Source organism: Etheostoma cragini, chromosome 1, assembly GCF_013103735.1.
Source record: "Etheostoma cragini isolate CJK2018 chromosome 1, CSU_Ecrag_1.0, whole genome shotgun sequence".
Taxonomy (NCBI): Eukaryota; Metazoa; Chordata; class Actinopteri; order Perciformes; family Percidae; genus Etheostoma; species Etheostoma cragini.
Window position 1 is genome coordinate 17627770 of NC_048407.1, and position 22738 is coordinate 17650507.

Sequence of the window (22738 nt, forward strand, 5' to 3'; positions counted from 1 at the left end):
CCCCCCCCCCCCCCACCAGGGTTTGTCTGTAGTTTACTATGGGTCCATTTTTCATGCAGTACTACTGTACATAAAATAAATTCATAGGATATTTAGAGGGTTATTATAAAGGCAAGATGTCTGAGTCAATATATAACTTTTTGAAACATTGTAAGTGTCTACATGTACTGACTTTGATCCAACTTGTAATACATATGCTTAAAAGAAGAACAAAAACCAACACCTCAATCCTGCTCTTAACACACAAACACATATAGCGTTACACACATCCAGACAGACATAGCTCCAATAGAAATATGTACATCTGAAAATCAGATGATCTTATTGTTACATTGTACTGGTACAACAAACGGCTTAAAAGTAATAGAAATGTTAACATAATAACTTAGACACGTTTGTACTTGTATTAGTAATACATATCCAAATTAAAGACGCGGTTGTTAAAATGTAACAGTTGTCCAAACAACTGCCCTGAAAAATAATTTGTCTGTCTTGTCATTAGGAGTTTGGGATAGAGCAGTCCATGCCGTGTGCACTTCTTACAAAAGATGGACTTCTAAATAGATAGTCTCTGCCTATGCTCAGGACTGAAAATGTAAAATATTTTAATGTAAATGTTCTCTCCAAAGATGCCTTCAGTGATGGTTGGCAACAATGCTGTCCAGTCTGCTATTCCAGACCTGGGAAATGGAAGCAATTCTGAGGCCATGAAACAGGTTCTTGCTGTGATTGACAAGAAGGTTCGCAATCTGGAGAAGAAAAAGGTAATTCTAGTTCAGTAGAATTGAAAAATGTTTGCTGCATTATTTTTCTCTTGTTTAATTTAAAGCAGTATGTGATGTTTTTGTGAATGTGTTGTAGTCAATGTCCTCATGCTTTTTTTCCCATAGCATAGGATATGACATACTTATACCTTTTACTAATTTGGGAGAACAAAGATTAAGATGACTACTGTAAATTGAGAAATGTTAGAGTAGGCACTGTATGTCAGTGGATTACAAAGTAGTAAGTAAGGGTTTACTCACTCCCCTCGTGAATTATGAATGCTAACCATCGTTAACTGCCTGTCAGTGAAGCAACTGAGCCGGCCCCTGTTTTACGTTTTTTATTTGACTAAATACTGTTTTCGATTTTTAACGTTCAGTGAGTTTGTCTCCAGCAGCAGCCAATTATCTGTCTTGGTTACAATCCTAGATCTTGGGCCTAGTTTGTCAATACTGCTATAACTTGTGTATGAAAAAAAAATCTATTCAGACTACTAGATACAGAATTAAACATTGCAAACACAAACAAAACTAACAGATTGATAATCTCGCCCAACTCTGAGAGCAATTGCTGTTGTCATCTGTCTGTTTCATGTTTCTCAAAATTCTTACAGTCCAAACTTGATGACTGTCAGGCAAGGAAGAGTAAAGGAGAACAACTGAATCAGGATCAGCTGGTAAGCTATGACAATGTCAGTTTGTATACAGTTTTGTTTTAGTGCAGTCTGCTCCAGTGTAATCGCAATGAATTCTTTTACATCTACATAATAATAAAATGACCCATAATAACAGTAGGGTTGGGTGATATCCCCTAAATAGACGATGTTTACAGTAAAATATTGTGATGGACAATGATATCATCGTCGAGGGGATATAAATATTTTTTCTACTTAAAAAGTAATAAAAAAAAAAAAAAAAAAGTTAAAATTTGAGTGATATTTAAAGGTGCCGATACCGTGGGTGCTCCGGAGGAAAATACTGAGCATCCCCGTGTGCCAGACTGCCAGAAGACTACAGTCATTTAAAATTAAACATTGCAATTGGTGCTAGGTGGAGCATGTGAGCGCTGAGCACGGTTTAGTGTCAGTTAAACTTCTCATCTCCAATCCTATCTGTATTTGTGAGAAGTGGCGGTGTCCTGAGCTACTTTACGGCTTTATTACCGAGTTAATAGGCGTGTGAGTGTGTTTGTGTCGACTGCTGTCAATTTCCTACGGTTCAGAAATGCAAAACATTTTTGACGACTTTTTTTTTTTTTTTACCTTTTGTATTGTCCTTTGGGTCAAGACCAACACTTTTTGACACACCGTTTTTGTCGCTTACTGACACCAGTACTGTATGTACAGTCCCCTCCAAAAGTAATGGAACTGCAAAGCAAATTCCTTTTGTTATTGTTGTTCACTTTAGACATTTGGGTTTAAGATAAAAAGATTAATATGAATATAAAGAGTTTAGAATTTCAGCTTTTATTTCCTAGTATTTACATCTAGATGTGTTAAACAGCTCAACAACATGTCAGCCTTTGTATTAGACCGCAGCATTTTGAGGTGAGCTTGTTTGTTTCGGGGGGGGGGGGTGTTCTCCCTGCAGTGTCCCCTTCAGGAGGGGAAATGCATGCTCTATTGGGTTAAGGTCAGGAGGTTGACTTGGCCAGTCTAAAACCTTCCACTTTTCCCCCTGATGAAGTCCTTTGTTTTGTCGCAGTGTGTTTTGGTCATTGTCCTGAACTGTTGGGTCCTTGTAAATTCTGGAGTGTGGTCTATCTGTATAGTGTCTTGAGATAACTCTTGTTATGAATTGATACTATAAATAAAATTGAATTGAATTGAATCCTGCTGCATGATAAACTTCCTACCGATTAGTTTGAATGCATTTCTCCGTAAATTGGCAGACAAAATGTTTCTGAATTCATTCTGCTGCTCTCCATCTCGGCTCATCTCTATACTTCTTTGCAAATTCCGAATCTTACTGCTGATGAGTGGTTGGCATCTTGTGGTGTGGCCTCTATATTTCTGCTTTCTTCTTCGAACAGTAGATTGTGATACCTTCACCCCTACACTGTAGAAGTGTTTGGTAATGTCAATTACTGATGTTTTGGGGGTTTTCTTTACAGCTCTCACAATATTTCTGTCATCAACTACTGTTGTTTTTCTTGGCCGACCTGTTCGACCTCTGTTGCTCAGCACACCTGTAGTTTCTTTTTTTTCAGGACATTCCAATTGTTGTGCTTACTATGCCCAATGTTTGTCCAATGGCTCAGGTCTATTTTCCTTCTTTTCGCAACTTGAAAATGGCTTGCTTTTCTCCCATAGACAGCTCTCTGGTCTTCATGTTGGTTTATCCTCTTTAACATGAAATACAGTCTTTATAGTTTTAAACCAAGGATAAACACTTAGACTAGTTATGCAGAGCTATTTAATGTTTGAACAATCAACCTAAACGGCAACACCTGGGCAACAAGAAACATCTGTTTGTCACATGTTCCAATAGTTTTGCTCAAAAATGGGTGAGGTCAAACAAAGGGTGACATGTCCTGAGTTGTTTAGCACATTTAGATGTAAAGAACAGGAAATAAAAGCTGAAATTCTTAACTCTTGTCTCATATTCATCTTTTACATGCTGCAACATGGGCTTTAATCCCAAATGTCTGTAGTGAACAACGAAAACAAAAGAATTTGCTTTGCAGTTCCAATACTTTTGGAGGGGACTGAACACACCTATAACCACCTTATCACCACTAGTTTTATTCTTGTTTTTGGAACTGATGGCCAGTAAACCTTATTTTTATGAAATATGGATTTTTTTGGTGTTAAAAAAAGCAGGAATTGTAAACTACTTTAACTAATAAGATCAGAGGATGTCAATGGATAATCGGACTGTCAGTTTAACCAGGCCGATGCAATCAAATTGAATAAAACACCCAGAAATCAATGAAAGTAACGAGCTGATTCTAAAAGCATTTTAAGGAATCAGGAAAACAGGTCAAATTGGACAGGAGACTGAAAAGTTAAGCACCCACGGAGGAAAACATAAATCGCGCCTATGATAGAGGAAGACTGACGGCTCTTAAATACATATTATAAGTTATTTACTAGACTTTTGAAGGGAGACAGGTATCTCTCCGCCCTGTCAGAAGCTGCTCCCCTTTCCCGTGGTCAGTGTGTGTGAGTGACAGCCTGGTCACTGAGCTTGTTACTTAATGCCCGCAATCTCTTGTGGAGCATTTAAATAAAAAAATAAAAAAAGAGGTTCCAAGTAATCTTAAAATGGATGTGTTTGTTATGTTATTTAAACAAACGATAGGGGAACTAAACGCCTACAACTAAACAACCCTAAATACCAGATTCATTTTTAAAATTAAAATCCCATCAGTGTTATCTACAGACTTGAAAACAGTGCATTTACTGTACTGTATCCTGTTTTAACAGAGGTAAATTCATTTTTAAATTGATACACAAATCTCCATTTTCTTTCCTTGATGTACCTGAAGGATGCCTTGACAAAGCACCAGGAGATCACCCACAACCTTGACTTTGCTCGAGAACTACAAAAAAGCTTCCTGGCATTGGGTCAAGAGGTGAGTCCTGAGTTAAGATTCTTCTCATAACTTATGGGTTATCATTACATTTAAAGGTTTGCTCGGTGTGATATGGCTCTTGAGTAACATTTGTGTTAACAAAATCAGGGAACCCTGTATTCTTTCTCAGTCCTTAAACTTTTTAAAAGCAACTTCTATATCAAGATCTTGCTTACAAATATCACGATTCCCACTGACTCAAGGGATAAGACTTGAGGCTACAAATCACAACGAGCCACCATGACGAGATTTTAACAAACACAGACTGCCTTTGAAAAGCTTGAAATATTGTAGGTTGTTGAGAGAACAGGAGAGTGGTTTGCATTGATCAGCGGTATTTATAACGAAGTTATAATTAGTTTGGAAGCCTTTTGAAACAAAGTGCACCAAAAAGTGTGTGTGTGTGTGTGTGTGTGTGTGTGTGTGTGTGTGTGTGTGTCAGATTCAAAAAGCAGTGAAGAAGACTGCTAGACGGGAGCAGCTGCAGCGGGAGGAGATGGAACAAGGGCGGCTGAAGACAGTTTTGGAGCTTCAGTTTTTACTGGACCAGTTGGGAGATGAGAGTGTCAGGCAGGACCTTAAACGGCCGGATGCAACTGGTTCCACTTTGCTCACTGATGCTGACCTCACATCCCTTGATGAGTTATACAAACTGGTGGGACCTGATAGGAACTATGATGTCAGGTATGAGGTGCCACTAATTAAGTGTGCAGTGGTCACAGTATAATTATTACCGCTTAAATAAGTTGTCTAAATTATGGTTATGTGTTAATGGGTGCATTTGTTTAACTTGCTCAGTGATGTAGGATATTGAAACGGAGGGCCAATAGCATACTCCCATATTGTATATTAACCCTGTTGTGTGTCTTGCAGGTTGACTGACCAATACGAAGAGGCCTCGGTACACTTGTGGGAACTGCTTGACGGCAGAGACAAGGCCGTGGCAGGGACGACATGTAAGTGTTTTAATAGCACTCAATTCCCCACCACATAAACACAATTAATTTAGGTATTCATGTATACATTTACCATAAAGCCATGCTTTTATTTTTTAAAACTTTTTTCCACTCTTATCTTTGTTCCAGACAAGTCACTGAAGGACTCTCTGGACAAAATACTGCTGAGTGGTTACTTTGATAGAGCACAAACTCATCAGAATGGGATGTGCGAAGAGGAGCAGGAAGAGCAGACTGTGGTGGCTGAGTCTAAGGCTGGGAAGCAGCCATCAGAACCTGGTAACTGACAACACACACACACGCACGCACATACATATACATACACATACTGTAGTATATAAACGTAGCACAAAAAGTAAGGACATTTGTGACTGGTAGATTATTTCTCTGTAGTCACAATGCTTTTTGGCAATACATCTTATACCGTTAGAAAGCCACTGTAGTTCCCTTTCAAATCATTTGTGAGCAACGTGGGCTTGTGGGATGAGCAGCAGCACTAAGTTCTGTGGGTTGTGCCTATGAAAGATTTTCCAATGCCAAACAGCTGATTCTGCCATTGAATTGTTTGGTGGATTGGATGATTGAATCTTGAAGAAACACAACATATTGGCGATTTAACAATATATTCATTTTACAAACTGAAGTCTCAGTAGTGTGTGGAAGAACCATACACAGCTGCAACAGCCTGGCACCTCCTCCTCGTGCTGGTCACCATCCTGGTCAAACATGGCTGCTGGATGGCATCCCATTTTTCAAGAAGCATTTGTTGCAAGTTAGCCAGCGTGGTTGTGTTGGTCACTCTGGCTCGAGCAGCACACAAGTTGCCAATCAGGTGCCAGTTAAGCACCTTACAAGTGTCAATGGCAACAGCAAAATACTCAGCACCACATACTCAGCACTGCTGCTCATCCTGCAAACGCATGTTTCTTACAAGGGGGGCACCGTCTAAAAGGGAACTAAACAGGCTTCCCAGCGGTATAAGAGAGATGGCCAAAAAGTATTGTCACCACAGAAATAATCTACCAAACACAAATTTCCTCACTCTATCTCTGTGTGTGTCTGTGTGTGTCTCTTTCTTTCTTTCTTCACATTTGCCTTTTTCTCCAGAAGGAACAGTTACTGAAAAGTACACCGAGCCAATTCCGGTGGAAACAACGGAGGTGAGATTTCTGAGGATTGCATAACAGATCCCACATATCACAACTTTGCAATTAAAGTTTTTTAGTTTTTTTTCTTCTTTTTTGGTGTATTACAGTTTCTTACTTTGAATTTCTTGTTTTATAGTTTGTAAACAGACAGTTCATTCCAGAAACTACGTACAGCAGTACAGACAAAGACCAAGTGGAGGAGTGGACAGTGGAGGCTCAGGTAATATTACACTACAGCATCACCACAGTTCTTTATGCCACTATGCAGACTAACAGCTTGTTTTGTACTTTAATGTGTCTGTGTGTTGAACAGATGGTGAATTCCCTCCAGCACCAGCCTCCTGCCCAGCTGGCTACAGAACCAACCGTAACTGTGAACCATGGCACACCCACTCCGCCTGCCGACCCAGTGGTCAGGAAGCAGGTAGTGCAAGACCTCATGGCCCAAATGCAAGGGACTTACAACTTCATGCAGGTAAAAAGGTCCAGCACATTCTTTAGTGACTAGCTCAGGCCCTGACACACCAAGCCGACAACCGGAATCTAGTGGCAACAAAGGCCGCTGTGGCGTCGCCTCATGTTGGCCCACGCCGCCTTTGTATTGGCCAAAAATTAGCACTGCAACACACCGCGGAGACTACACGTTCGTTCTGTGCATGAGTGAGAGAAAATTACTCTCCATACCAGCAAGTGACTAATCTATTTGTCATTCAAAAAGGGATACCGAATATAAACGTTGGTACGCATGATACCCACAACAAACAGCGATTGCTCGAATCAGCGGCGCAGACGTCCCTCTGCTTCACTAGCCGTCGGATGACAGCGGACACCAGGAGGTGTTTAACCAGACTGTCCATCTCCTGGGCTCTCATCCGTTCTCTCCACTAAGTATTCTCCCTATGGTGGGAGCGGATGGACCGAGCCAGAATGGTCGGCTGCTGGCTTGTTAGCTACTGTTAGCTTGCTAATTCCACCTACCCAACATGCCTTCATCCTTACAGAAAATTTGCCAAACAAGGTTGTCCCTCATATGGCGATGGCAACGTGCTTTCATTTGACACATTGACAAGAGTGATTAAATGAAATATTAAGTTGTTACATTTTACTAATTTAGAGGCTGACTAGTAAGCTAGCTGGAGGTTGCAGAGAGAGGGAGGTCTATTATGGTCTTTGTATTAAATTGCATGGTATAGGATATTTGTTTTTTTATCATTAATTTATGTTGTAATGTGTAGGTATGTAGAGATCTTTTAAAATACATTTTTGTGAAAATATAAACAGTATTACCTACACAAGTAGTTATGCATATCTGGTTGTACGTTTGCCATTTTATGGACATAATGTGCAAAATAGTCATTCCAATCGTTCAAACCTGTTTTTTTAGAAGGAACATTAAAACGTAATTCTATTTTTGACAACTCTTATGTGTTGGATTAATGGAATGAAAAATGAAAGAAACCTTGTGTGTGCACTCTCACAGTCGATTCTTTGTTTTCCTCAGTACCGTGTTCAATCTGAACAAAAATTGCCAAAACATGGTGGCAATGCGGGACACACTGCACAATTTAGGGCGCCTTGGTGTGTCAGGGCCTTTAATGTGTTATGCATAAATTGAGCCATACCTCATTGATTAATGTAATGAAAGCTAGGGTTGGGTACGGAACCGGTACTTTTTTTGGATACGGACCAAAATACGTCAGTACTGCCAAGGACCGATTCACATTAAATCCAACGGTGCCAGATGTTGGTACCTGTAAGCGCAAGCACATCTGTCCTTCCTGCATGTTGACAGAGAGCAGTCACCTCTGCAGTTTGTTTAAGTCACAGTGAGTCACAGCGCTCGCTATAATATGATGGTGAGCTGAAAGCGACCGTGGCTATTGGTACAACTGATATCTTTTTTTGTTATTTTCTGCTATTTTTTTTTTTTTAGGAAAAATACTGAAAAAAGGTACTGTTGGTTAACGGAACCAAATTTCAGGTACCGGTTGTAAAAATGGGAACGGTACCCAACCCTAGTGAACACTTTGTCTCTTTTCACATGGAGGTTACTGTCATGCAGTCAAGTACAGAAAGCACTCTGTAGAACAAGTGTGTGGACCCAGTGTTTTGTTGTAATACACTTGAGTAAACTATTATTATTATGTATCACACTTAAAAACCAACAATAATAAAATGAAATGGAAAAACTTAGGTAAAAGATATTAAAGAGGACCAGGTTGAGAATAAAATATGGTAAAACAAGTTCAAATAAAATCCAAGTATATTTTGGGAAGAGATCTAAAATATGATACTGACTCAGCCAGCCTCAGCATTTGATCATTTTGCTGCCTTGAGTATGTCAAATGAGTTCAAGGGCTGTGTCCAAATTCACTTTCTTCCTGCACTGCCCCTAAATCTCATCCACGGTCCAGTAATATGTTTACTCTTGTTTGGGTTTCCTAGGACTCCATGTTGGAGTTTGATGGCCAGGCTCTGGACCCGGCTATCGTGTCCGCCCAGCCGATGAAGCCAGTGCAGACTGTTGACCTACATCAGCTCGGCCGCCCTTCAGGTGAGAACCACTGAACATACCCGCACCCTGAATGGATTATCCGGCATCTTCTAGTAGTAGGGTCTTGTTTCTGTTTTGTGATGTGGATATACGTATAATTTAAAAAGTGTAATTTCACTTAGTAACCCTAAGTTTTGTTTTCTTCCAAACAGCCCACACAGAGTCCAGACATTCTCAAACGAGTGCGGTGCCTGGACCACAAGAATCGTCACAAGTAAGTAGAGTGGAAGTGGTTGTTTGGCCTGAAAGAGTGGTAGTACAGGTTATTTCTTGTATTATCTGGGCCTCATTTTTAAAAGTGCTGCACCGTGGATTCAATTTTATGCTCTGACATGTCATGATTTGAATTACTTTGAATTACAGGGATATACGTATTTCGAATAAGACAATAAGGTAGATTTAAGGTGTCAAAAGATCTCTACCACTCCCTCTGACTTCATTGCAATCGTTGTTGCCGTGGCCTTCTGAATTCCCTCCTTCCCCCCCTCACCAGGCCTTGATGTCTCTTTCGTCTGAGCAGTCCCCAGCCCCGTGTTCCCTGTCCTCTGCTTTCCCACCTGTCTCCAAACCTACCCACACTGGAGGCATCAATGTCAACGCTGCGCCCTTCCAGTCAGTGCAAGCGGTACGCTCTCTGTCTGGGTCTAAGTAAACAATATAACCGGGAATGTGATTGGACTTATTTACTACATTCTGTTGGAAACTACCGGTTCCTTACTTGTTTGTACAGGTTAATGGTTAAAAAAGTAAATCAAATATTTAAGGCCATTTAACATGGCATTTTAGGAGCAGTAAAAAAACTGGTTCATTATTTGGTTATTTATGGTGTTAGTCTATTCCCCCCTTTGTGTCAGAATGGCCTTGTCAGCCACTATATATGTTTCCCCCAGGTCTCAGTGTGGAGGACTGTTTGATTATGTTACCTGAGTTAAAGTTCTGTTAAGTTGACCTCTTTTATGGGCCCAGGACTTTCTGTTTTTTGAAAATTTGTTTGTTTTGTTTTTGTAAATAAAAACTTGTATTATTTTGAAAATGTACCTAGTGACTCCTCGTGCCTGCTAGCTTGGTCCCCTCACATATTTGTCATCTAACCAACGATTTAACATGTCCCTTCATTTTCCACGCCTACAGCTAATCGTGCTCCCCAGATGTTCTATGGAAATTGTAATTGTGATACAGGAAATGTTTCTCCCCCTCCAGGTATTTAATCTGAATGCACCTGTACCTCCATCCACTGACGGTCAAGCAGATCCTCTGAAGCAGCTCAGCCAGTTCCCTAGTGGCTATGGACAGGGCTTTAGCGGCCAGTCCGAGTGTACTGTAGACCAGCCTGACATTCCACAGGAGACATTACAGCCAGGTGAGGGTATAGCATGGTTGGTTGCATATCTCTGTGACATTACATGGCATCACCCGCCAGCATATGTAAGTATTAGGCCGCGTTCAGACAGCCTGTGTCAGCCACCCGCCGGTCCGGGGGTGGTTTCATTGCCACTCCCCCAGCCACACAATCCTGCAGCCATTTGCCGGATTGCTTTTTTTTTGGTCTGAAAGCCCTGTTAACTGGAACAATTTGCACACATTTCAAAGTTGTTTTGTTTTATAGATTTGTAAAGAGCCTTGTTAACCTATAAAGATATTTTATCATGTACAATCAAGATGTGGTGTTAATAGACAATATGTTTTGTGTACAATGAAATATTTTGTGTGCATAAGGCAAAAAATAACATGTTGGGATTTCAGGGGGCTTCGTGTTGCAAGACATGATATTCCTTTGGTGACGGGGTTGAAATAGGAGTCGGTCAGCATGCCATGAGGCAAAAAAGCCTGATCTTTTTAAGCTTGGATAAAGTTATTTTAAACTGCATAACTAACCACCCTACAGTGCATCATAGACTTGTTAAAATCTCCTGTTTTGTTTGTTTCTGTCCAGTGGTTGGTGGGTTCCAGCCCCAAGACCAGGTCATGCCCTCAGCAGGAGGCAATGAAGAGTCCTCTCCAGGCGCAGTGTTTGGCCAGTCGGGCCAGTCCTTTTACAACAGCAGGGGTGGACCCAGGGGTGGACCCAGGAATGGCCGCGGCATGATGAACGGATACCGGGGCTCCTCCAATGGATTTAGAGGTACAAGCATCAAACGTTGTTTTACAGAGATGCAGTGGTCATGTGGGCTCAGGATTCACTGCAATGACACAAAACATGTTGACATTACTCAAGTCAACTGTTAATTGTAATGTATTTTGTCATAAGGGGGATATGAAGGCTATCGCCCTCCTTTCTCAAATGCTCCAAGCAGTGGTTATGGTCAAAACCAATTTAACACGTCTCGGGACTATTCCAATAACACCTACCAGCGGGTAAGAGGTCATTTCATCATAATAGTACCAAAAAGATCCCATAATATGTCAGTCAGTGTATTGTCTTTGCATTTTAAAGCATTTTAGGAGGCCAGTTATTATGAATCCCTGTTTTGTTTTCAAGGAGGGATATCAGCAAAACTACAAGCGGGGAGCTGCCCAAGGACCTCGAGGTTTGTCTAGAGGAAATGTTCAAGCAATGCGATCCTAAAGGATCCTAAAGATCGTCAAGTCGCGCCACGTTTAACATTCAGGATTTTTGAATGTGCTCGCCCCAGCTCACTTTTATAACAATGTTTTGTTTCTCATTGGTAATCTTATTTTTTTAACTCTTGGCCTACTTATCAGAGTCAGCTTTGGTCTAGATCATCTCAATGTTCTAACACAAAATGCTGAACTTTACCACATGTAGGATTATCAACAAGTCTGTGTGATATAAACAACAAATAGATATTCCTGTAAACTTGAAAGATTTCATTAATTTATTTTTTGTACAAAATAAATGCAAAAAATACCCTGCCACTGTTGATCTGATTACATGAGAATGATTTCCTGCTGTCATGCGCTGTCAGCTTCTTTTTCCTCTTGATCTTATAATTTTCATAAAGGCATTTTTTTTCTTTTTTTTGACCCCTCTGTCACCTCTTGCGCCATCACCTCTTTGTACGCTGATGTTATTGGTTGAGACTGTTTCAATAAAGTTGTGTTCTATTACCTCCTGTCTATTGATACTGATTTCCTGCTTTGGTGTACATTTCTTGTTCTAAATTTTGCTTTTTTAATTATGTGTGCTTTCACATGTCAGTGTTACAGTTGTTGATTATTGGTGGTTGGACGAGACGGGTCCTGCCTGTCTCTCAGCCCTTCCAACCTATGAGAGAGGGAGTAGCAGTAGTCTGTCTTCTGTCGGTATTCAGGTAGTTAAAGCCACTACAGTCACCTTCAAAAGTATTTGAACTATAATGCCAATTCCTTTTAAGTATTGTTCACTGAAGACATTTGGGTTTAGAAGGAATATGAGACAAGTTTCTGCTTTTATTTCCTGGTACATTTATCTAGATGTGTTAAACAACTCAGGACATGTCACACTTTGTTTGAACCCACTCATTTTTTAAGTGAGCAAAACTATTGGAACATGTGACTGACGGATGTTTCTTGTTGCCCAGGTGTTGCCGTTTCAGTTGATTGTTCAAATATTAAATCACTCTGCATGACTAGTCTAAGTTTTTATCCCTGGTTTAAAACTATAAAGACTGCATTTCTTGTAAAAGAGGATAAACCAACATGAAGACCAGAGAGCTGTCTATGGGAGAAAAGCAAGCCATTTTCAAGTTGCGAAAAGAAGGAAAATAGACCTGAGCCATTGGACAAACATTGGGCATAGTAAGCACAACAATTGGAATGTCCTAAAAAAGCCAATAAAAACAGTAGTTGATGACAGAAATATTGTGAGAGCTGTGAAGAAAACCCCCAAAACATCAGTAAGTGACATTACAAACAACCTCCACAGTGCAGGGGTGAATGTATCACAATCCACACTGTTCGAAGAAGACTCCGAGAGCAGAAATATAGAGGCCCCACCACAAGATGCAAACCACTCATCAGCAGTAAGAATTGGAATTTGCAAAGAAGTACCGATACGAGCTTCAAAAGTTCTGGAACACAATCTTATGGACTGATGGGACAAAGATTAATCTCTACCAAAGGGATGGAAAGGCCAAAGTGTGGACAAAGAAAAGAACTGCTTATGATCCGAAGCATACAAGCTCATCAGTGAAGCATTGTGGAGATAACGTCATGGCTTGGGCATGCATGGCTGCTTACGGGACAGGCTCATTAATATTTATTGATAATGTAACTGATGATGGCAGCAGCAAAATGAAATCAGAAGTGTACAGAAACATTTTGTCTGCCAATTTATGGAGAAATACATTCAAACTAATCGGAGGAAGTTTATCATGCAGCAGGACAATGACCCTAAGCACACTGCAACAAAACAAAGGACTTCATCAGGGGGAAAGTGAAAGGTTGTAGACTGGCCAAGTCAACATCCTGACCTTAACCCAATAGAGCATGCATTTCCCCCGAAACTAACAAGAACTGAAAGAAGCTGCGGTAAAACCCTGGAATAGCATCACAAACGAAAAATGCAACAGTTTGGTGATGTTGATGGGTCGCAAGCTTGAGGCAGTTATTGCAAGCAAGGGTTATGCCATCAAATATTAAATATTACTTTAAGATTCGTTCCTATACTTTTGCTCACCTAAAAATGCTGTGGTCTAATACAAACAATTATGTCCTAATTTGTTTAACACATATAGATGTAAATACCAGGAAATTAAAGCCAGAATTCTTAACTCTTATCTCATATACTCTAATCTTTTGATCTTAAACCCAAATGTCTTAAGTGAACAACAAAACCAAAGGAACTTTTGTTACTTTTGGATGGGGACTGTATGTGTAAATTCATAGCATCTTTCAAACTATGATGGTGTAAACCTTTGTAGAAAAAAAGAAAAGACAATCCCAGGGAAACGTGGTGCAGTCCGTTGTGTTCAGCCTGTTCACTTAAAGATATGGATTCTATCAAGACATTGGTACATTACAAGCAAATGCCTTTAAAAAGGAAACCTTTGGAATAAACTTGTTTTAAGAGCCAACATCACTTGGAATTAAATCATAATTCACTTTGCTACGGTCATACTTAAGTGATTTGTTTCAACAAGTAAGTTGCCATTGCTTTACATTTGTGATATACTGTATGAATAGATTATCCATACCTAACTGTTTTACATTGTATTGTATGAGTTTGATTGGCCATTCATTAAGCGATAACATCTGTCAAACTGAAAGGTCATTACCGTTTTATTATGTTTAACTGAGGAATACAGTACTGTCAAATAACTATTTTATCCAGCAGCAACCAATTGGAAAACAGTTTTTAAAGTACATTTTGCGCAAATTTTGATTGTGTGAAACAAACACTTAGCACACAGCAAAGAAAAAAGAAATGTACTCCATGTCTAGATTTTGTCTTACCTAAAAGCACAATAAGGCAGATATCTTATGTCAATGAAGCCTTCTTCGGTAAAAAGTGGCAATAAGTTAACACCTGTTTGCCATGGCCTCAGTCTGCCAGCTAGAAGAAACCAAATTACATGAAAAAAGCAACCTGGATAGCACAGCAATTACATCAAACTGGTCATTTGTAGGAAAAATATGCCATGCCCTTAGACTGCAAAGATAAGGACATGCCAGGTTTTTTAAACTAAGACCAAGTAATACACATCTGTCTTGTGCCAGATATAATGTTAAGTGAATTCAGATTCAGAGATTTTTATGATGTCACACTATTGGGTCAACGATGATATCGGAATTGGCTCCTACCAACGAAGAGCTTTGCCCTTTCTAATAAAATCTTTAAATTACCAAACTAATTTACCAAATCCAGCAGTTGCTTCAACAAAATACTTGCAGAAAACTGCGATGAAAGGCTGGAGTGAAAGTCCACATCTTTAATCAGCAAACTGTTATATTAAGACAGATTAAAAATCACGATCACATTAACAATAGACCAACATTTTACTGCCCATCCTACTGTAACGTGTACGAAAGCAAATTTATTATACTAGGTTACTTGAACCAAGCATCTGCAGGAATTTGGGCTGTAATAAAGTAGAGGAATACTTATTGAATGGAGAGATGTTTCACACTTACATTTATTTCAAGAACCTAGCACCTTTATATTGATCAAAATCCATGAAGAGCATCTGCAGTGTGGCCCAAAAATGGCCAGTTCCTGATATCCTGTGAGCAGAGCATATGTTTTCTCGCTGAAAATTTGACTACACACATGAAAAGATGTTGTAAGGTAGGTAAACAGCTGGCAGGTTATGAAAGCAACAAGAATCAACCTGAACCTGACAGGTATAACGACTGAGCATTCTGGCTTCATGAGGTGTTTCTGGTTAAAAACTAACCCTAATATTTGGTGACAGCGGCAAGTGGACAAAATGTATCTGACTGGAAATGGTAGATTATGATTACATAAAACTGTACGTGTCTGCATCAAAAAGTCTTTACTTTTTGAGTGAAACAATGGGTTCCGGTTAGGGCATCACATGCTGTATACTGGTTCAAATTGCTATAGTGCCTATTTTGCTCTTTATGCAATGAGAGAAAATCTAAAAAAAAGGATTCTCACACTCAATTTCTAAAATGTGTGATACACTCCAGTGAAACACATTTCACCACAAATGGCACGTAAACTCATATGGGGAGTATCTAATCGTGATCGTCAAGTCAGAAAATCAAAATTGTAATGATTAAAATTTTAATTCGTTTTACACCTTATCTTCCTCAACAACTGCAATGTACTTATCGAAAAGGATAGCTCAAACGTGTCAGGTTGTAGAGCCAGTAGCATGTCATTGTTAGAGGTTCTGTAACAGCAAACCGCAGGTACAGAAAGCTCAAATTTAAATTTTTGTATACTTGTATTTCCAAACATTCTTGATTATTTCTAATGTAATCAAACTTGAAAATGTCGGTATGCTCGTTTCAAGATGCACGTCCTTGGTTCGTCATTTCACTATTGTAATTCCGTCATGTAATCCAAAGGAGTACAGTTATCAAACATTGGTTTCATTCAGCAGGGATTCCTATTGTGCTGCTGCTCTCCATCTCACATAGCCACCACACCCCGTAAGTCATGCTGGTTAGAGGCCTGATACAGAGGAGGATCTGCTCCTTTGTGTGCTGGATTGGAGGTGCAGCAAAAGTCTGGTTGTGGAGATTACATTTCTGACAGCACTGTTATGGCGGGTGTGTTATGGCAGGTGATGCTGGCCTTGTGCAGCTTCTTGGTGGCCTGGTGGCAGATCCTGGTGTGTCTGGGGGAGCCCCTGCTGGGCCAGGTCTTGATGTTGTTCATGGTGTTCTTGAGGTGTATATTGAGGATCTTGGGGTGCAGGTTGATGTCCTTGTGGTTGGGCCTCTTGTTCAGGATGCAACTGGCTGTCAAACGCCTGCATCTCTGGGATAGCATTTCCCTCGACTGTAACAAACAGTTTTACATTACTACAGATCGAGCCGTAAACCAAACAACTATGAAAAGACAAAATGGTGTGATCAAAACTCACCGTGAACCTCTGGAGGGGGTTCTACTTTCTGTGTTTTCAGCCTTTCCATATGCTCAACTGCCTGTAACAGGTTACATATAAGGTGTTTATATATGAGGGGGGTGCACACAGTAATGTTGATAGACACATTTGATAGCATTTAATTTGATTGCTCTAATAAATCATCATCATAGCTCAAGAAAATTCATTTAGTTGTCACACTGAGATTCCACCCACAGACTCAGTGTCTTGTTCACGTGAAACCTCTGCAGAACTACATTTTCGTTTACCACCGTTAGAATAAAGCTACTGTAGCAAACTAGGGGTGCAACGATCCGATATCAACACCGGATATCAGCCTTGATATTGACTAAAGAGCTGGATTGGGGGATTGGAAAAATGAACAGATCCATGGGCCGATCCAGTTCTTTTCTCCATCGCAGCAAATCCTATGTCATTCGCCAGCTTCACGTGTGTTGCATGCTGGAAGAGTTTAGTTAACTGTTAAGCAACATGGAGCGAGCCAAAGAGTCGTCTGTGTGGCGATATTTTATGCTTGACACGCAAACTAGTTTGTCGGCTGTTTGCAATTTCTGCAAAGTAAATGTTTTTAAGGGGTGTTGGGAGTACTGCGAAGTACAATACTAGCAATTCAACCAAGCACATCCAAAAGCACCATGCAAATGAAATACATCTTATTTTGTCAAAGCTAGGAAAATCTGGTGCCTTTAGTCTCTTCCACATGGTGGAAGGAAGGTGGAAGGTATACAGTTTATTATTAATTCAACAACGGTGTCGGGTAGCGACAGATACACAAAGCACAGGCATCGGTATCTGAAAAAGTTGGATATGTGCATCCCTATAGAAAACCTCGTCAGCAACTAAAATATATCATATAACAATTGAAACCTGCCCTCAAAATTCCCCGCCCCCCTTAATACTCCCCTGCAGTGGACCTCATTTGGACTTATTTTATAAACGTGCAATGACAGTATCTATTTTTCTAAAACGTGCAATAACTGTAAAATTCTGTCATTCAATATGTGCGATAATGTAAATGCTGCTTTCAATATTTAATTGTTGAAATAACACTGTAGCATTAGTATTTATTTATTTATATAAATATTTAAATATAAATATAAATAGTTATATATATATCTCATAAATACTGCTTTAAAATTTTAATATATAAATAATTATAAAAAATATATATAAAAAAAATATAAAAAAATATATATATATATATATTTTTTTTAATATATTTTTAATATATATTTTTTTATAATTATTTATATATTAAAATTTTAAAGCAGTATTTATGAGCCAGTGGGACGGAATTTTGTTGATATGTGCTCTCTGTATGTAATGACAAAAGTCCACCCCCCCATACACACTCCTTACCTGTTGCAGCTCCATTTTCTGTGCATTGAGCTGCTCCTGCTGTCTCTCCAGCTCGTCTCTCTGTTTCCGGATGTCATCAGCCTTCTCGTTGAGGTCCTGTTCCTGCTGAACAAGATGCTCCTCAAACTCCCTCATCTCCTCATCGGTATAAGCCTGGTTCTGCTCCAGGGTCTGAGGAGCACAGGGTGGGGGCGTCACCATTTATTACAGTCCTACTTCTTTTAGCAAAATGGCCTTGGGATTACATCACTCTTAGATGATGTCAACATGATAAATACATTGCGTCTCACCTCCCAGCTATCTGGCTCCAAGAATTCCTTTTTCTTTGTAGCAACCAGGAACTCATCCAAGGAGACCAGCCTGTCTTTGTTAGAATCCACCTATGAGGAAGACGGGAGCAATTGATAACACATGGAGGGATCTATTTACACTGTACTATATAGTATGCAAAACAAATTAAACTAATTGTGTTCAACTTACTGTACCTCATTCATAACATGCTCTCTCATGCGTAGCCTCTCTTCCTCCATCTCCACCATGTCATCCTCTTCATTGGTGGGATCATAAATCTTTTCCAGCTAAAAATCCCGGAGACCAACAGTCAGTACAAAGGCCACTCACTGAAACATTACACATTTTAAGTTGCCATGGCTTTACCTCTTTGGTGAACAACGCCTCCAGTTCCTGTTCATCAAAAAAGCCATCTCCATTGGTATCTGCATTATAAAAGACAGAAAAAGACTGTGGTAAACAAATGCATTATTATCTGTCATAATACATATTATAATTACTATTATATTATAAAATACAGATTATGTAGCACTGCATAAATGGACACCCTCCCTCCAGTCTTTCACAGCTGCAGGTTGGTAAAGGTCTTACCATGAAGGTTGAAAAAGGTCTTTGGGTCAAAATCTTCAGGGTCCAAGCCATCGGCCTCCTCCCATACCTCCTTCAGTTGATTCTGGCTACCCTGCAACATGAAAGTAAAATCACATTTAAATTACGGCTAGATAAATAATGCATTTCAACATTTTAGCAGATAGTTTGCACAATAATAATAATAATAATACACTCTATTAAACCCACAACCCCCCCCCCCCCCCCTTGTACAGTTGCAGAAACTGAACTATTAAAGTCTGGATTAAATATTGCAATATGAAAAGGAACAGAAAGAGTTTCTCTACATTGGCTGAAATAAAACACGTCAGTGGGCCATGTTGTCACCTGTGTGTGCAACTGAAACAGACTTACCGGGTGGTTGACTTTAGGGTGGTCAGCATGCTTCTTCCTCATGTCCTCATAGTGCTCCTCCTCTTTTTTTCTTTCGTTATCGTCCAGTGCTTTCAGGTGTTCCCGTCTGTCGTGCTCTTTCATCATTTCATACTTCTTGAAGTCCTCGTGTCTCTCTTTGTCAAAGTTCTCCAGATCTTTAGTGGCCTTAATACATGAACATGACATATTTGTCACACAAAAGTTTTAATGAAATGTTTTGTCTCCTAAGGTTTTCCAAGCTTAAGCCTTAAACATGCTTGGGAAAGTCTCCTTCTCTCACAGTCATCTTCCATGTCAGAGGCTTGTTTAAATTTGGAGAATTGGCTTCTTAAAACATGAAATATGAGGTTGTCAGATGTAATGTGATAAAGTAGATGAACAGACTATGTGTGTTTTGCCTAATTATTGTATGTATGTCTTATAAGATCGTGTGTGTGTGTGTGTGTGTGTGTGTGTGTGTGTGTGTACACACACACACACACACACACACACACACACACACACACACACACACACACACACACACACACACACACACACACACACACACACACACACACACACACACACACACACACACACACACACACACACACACACACACACACACAAAACTTAATTTAAATTTTTCCCTTTTGGCCATTTTTGTGTGGTTTTTTTTCTGCACTCTTGCCTAAACTTTAAGTTGTTGACCATTATCCCATCCTTTTTCACTCACTCTGTTTTCTGATTTGATTTGACAGTAACTTTGAAATAAAAATCAACACAATTAAAAAAATATTAACAGTAACAGTTAATTTTTAACTTATCTGCATCAAATTGTTCTAGAGAGAATCACGATACAGCGAAGAATCACTACTAACGCTAAAAAGACTGTTAAGACTTCAAAATGTATGTGGTGCATTATTAATGGCTTTCATAGTGTACTTTCAATCTACCCAATTACTTTACTAAAAAAAAGTTCAATAGCAGTTAAAATTAGTGGCACTGCGTGAACATGTCCTTAATTTAACATTGTTTATGGCATGAAATAGCAATAAGATTTACCGATTTGATGAGGCGATCCAGGTCCTCAACTTCAAATGTATGTGGGTTCATGTGGTTCAAATACTCAAACTGTTTCAGCAGAGCCTGGTGGTCCACGGCAATGTCTATTAGGGAAAAATAAATGACATGAATAAAAAAATACAGATTCATAACATTCAAGGTTATAATGCATTAACCTCTAACGTACAATTGAAGTTGTAGCACAAATATAAATTTTCTTGCACAACATACCATTCCCTCCTTCAAGGTCTTGCTTGGCCTTAATCAGAGTTCGGAGTCGGTTTACCTCCTGCCGCTTCAACTCATCCAGTTTGGTTCGGACATGATGGCTGACAAAGTCCAGCTCTTTGGCCAGCTTACCTTGCTGTATTTTACATGAATAAGTTAGTGTTAGTTAGTGTTATTTATCATGTAGCAGTTCATGTAATAAATACATATAAAAATGTAACCTTTCACTGATTCTGTACACTTGAACGGAATGGTGCAGTGGAGCAAAAATCCAAGAGGAGAAAATGAATTGGTAAATTGGTAGTATTTCTCAAACAATCCAGATGATTTTTCACATTCCTGGACAAGAGAAAGCCCATAATTTACCAGTGAGAGTGATGATTTACTAGTGAAAAAACAAAGCAGGATACCTTGATGTCTTCCATGTCTGTATTGTGGAGCTTTTCTCTGAAATGCTGATCTTTCTCAAGAAAATCTATGACTTCCCTGAGATAGCGGTCGTAGTGGAGTCCAGTGTCCTATAAAATGTAACAAATCAAATGTCACTGTAAAAATAAATATATGAATGTTATACATACAACACACCAAGTAATCCTACAAGGATCATCACTTTTTTGTTTGTTTATTATTTTTACAATAAGCACTTCTTTGAGAGGTCTGATGTACTGAAGACATACATAATAGATCATCTGTCCAGATGGATAAAGAGATGACAGGTTTTATCTATATACTGCATTACTGCCTTCTGCAAATTGCCAAATGCTGCAGCAGTTCTGTGGTTAAAGCCCACTCACTTACTCTCCAATGAAAAGTTTGTATTTGAATGCATCCTCACAAAGCTACAACATCTGGAGCTGTTGTATTAACGATGAAATGGATTTGTGTGATTATGAGTTTTGAGTGGAGAGTCTGATTGAGGTAATTTAATTGTAGCACAATGACACAAGGCCATGTCTCTGTTAAATTAGTCTGGTGCTGTACCATCACTCTCTGGTTTACAGCCTATGCAGCATCTGATATCAGCGACATGACTAACTAATAGCTACAACTAACTCATTTGAAATAATATGAAACTGAAAACAGAAAAAATGTGAAATCAGAAAATACTTTATTGACCTCCATATATATATATATTATACATATGTACCTTATACTACAATATATAGAATAAATGGAATAGGTAATCTGTAAAAAAAAAAATTATGAATAATGCTGAAAAATGGGATCTATTGCGCTGTGTTAGTTGAAAAGTACACGTGCAGTATTATTGCCAGAGTAAACTAGATTAGTTGAGAGGCTGTAATGTGCAAATATTTGGGATTTGTGTTTGATTTATAAAAGTGGAACAATTAATCGATTATCAAAGCCTGACTAAAATGTTGATATGTAGACATAGATAGAATTATTTCCTATTTCCTATTTTTAGAACTATTTCCTAATATGTACAATCGCGGAATCATTGTAGGGCTACCTACCACGCCTGTAACACACAAAAGATCCGAAAATATGCATTGTGATGAAATTTCCAACCTATGCAAACAAAGAGATGTGCATCTTGTGCCTTCTTACCACACTAGGTGGAGGCTCTTCTATTTTTTTCTCCGGCTCTTGGACTTTTGTCTTATCCATACTGATGGGCACTGCCTCATAACACAGCAGCTGGACCAGCAGCAGAACCCAGCCGGTGAGAAGGGCCCGTCTCCAACACATCTGGAAAGGGGCACAATTAATGCAGTACATTTAAGGTTATATGTTACAGTATTATTAAAATTACAAAGTATGTGAAGATGAACAGTTAAGGGCCCATGAGTATAAAAAGTTCACTGTGTTGCCAGCTTCCTCATTAACACGTATTAAGACAGCTCCTCCAGCCAGCGTAGGTTTACATTCTGGGCTAGCTACTAATATCCAGAGGAAGCTTTTGATGTTAGCTTTAGCAGTGGCAGCTTTAGCATTGCCACTGACTGATTTGGCTATTGAGAATCAATCACCTAAACTATTCTTGTAATGTTATGCTGTCGGTCTGAGCACCGCAGCTAACGTTAACGCGACATGTTCATTAAACTACACGTATATATTATAAACGTCTCTAAAGAGCCCCATATGCGTGACCTGTATACTGACTTTATTATGGATCCTGGACCTCATTTGCTCTGTTTTCCTCCCGTAGCTGCCTCTCAGCTGGTTGTGTCGGCAGCTAGCACTCTAGTCAGCAGTTAAGGTTGTGTGCGCAGTAGCGTTTACCGCAGTGGTCAATTCGGCTTTCCGTCAAACGGACTAGCAAGTTGCGTTGCATTGGTCGTACGTGGCGAG

General features: G+C 39.4%; 2 protein-coding genes across 6 annotated transcripts in view; one reads left to right on the top strand and one right to left on the bottom strand.

The window, feature by feature from the left end:
* Positions 1–12069, top strand: part of caprin1a (cell cycle associated protein 1a) — a 13534-nt gene extending 1465 nt beyond the window's left edge. For 3 of the 4 annotated variants that reach the window (XM_034875191.1, XM_034875199.1, XM_034875183.1), the window contains exons 2-17: positions 630–764; positions 1379–1441; positions 4255–4341; positions 4784–5025; positions 5215–5297; positions 5427–5576; positions 6405–6457; positions 6582–6665; positions 6759–6920; positions 8891–8999; positions 9152–9213; positions 9493–9624; positions 10200–10359; positions 10933–11121; positions 11248–11354; positions 11479–12069. In XM_034875191.1, coding sequence (XP_034731082.1) covers positions 630–764; positions 1379–1441; positions 4255–4341; positions 4784–5025; positions 5215–5297; positions 5427–5576; positions 6405–6457; positions 6582–6665; positions 6759–6920; positions 8891–8999; positions 9152–9213; positions 9493–9624; positions 10200–10359; positions 10933–11121; positions 11248–11354; positions 11479–11565 — 1905 coding nt within the window. In that variant the 3' untranslated portion in view covers positions 11566–12069. The remainder of the gene's footprint in view (positions 1–629; positions 765–1378; positions 1442–4254; positions 4342–4783; positions 5026–5214; positions 5298–5426; positions 5577–6404; positions 6458–6581; positions 6666–6758; positions 6921–8890; positions 9000–9151; positions 9214–9492; positions 9625–10199; positions 10360–10932; positions 11122–11247; positions 11355–11478) is intronic. The other variant, XM_034875208.1, reaches the window with a different exon arrangement.
* A 3784-nt stretch (positions 12070–15853) lies between these two features.
* On the bottom strand, positions 15854–22725 carry nucb2a (nucleobindin 2a). 2 transcript variants are annotated; one of them, XM_034894459.1, is made up of 14 exons: positions 22550–22725; positions 21995–22135; positions 20836–20943; positions 20429–20561; positions 20198–20301; positions 19130–19315; positions 18758–18848; positions 18533–18591; positions 18361–18453; positions 18166–18255; positions 17876–18046; positions 16496–16556; positions 16391–16410; positions 15854–16357 (listed from the first exon to the last, which is right to left on the bottom strand). In XM_034894459.1, the coding sequence occupies exons 1-14, from the start codon at positions 22571–22573 to the stop codon at positions 16184–16186; spliced, it is 1455 nt and encodes a 484-aa protein (XP_034750350.1). In that variant the 5' UTR covers positions 22574–22725; the 3' UTR covers positions 15854–16183. The 2 variants fall into 2 exon arrangements, with proteins under 2 accessions (XP_034750350.1, XP_034750279.1); XM_034894388.1 differs by having other exon boundaries at positions 15854–16410.
* Between the last annotated feature and the right edge of the window lie 13 nt (positions 22726–22738).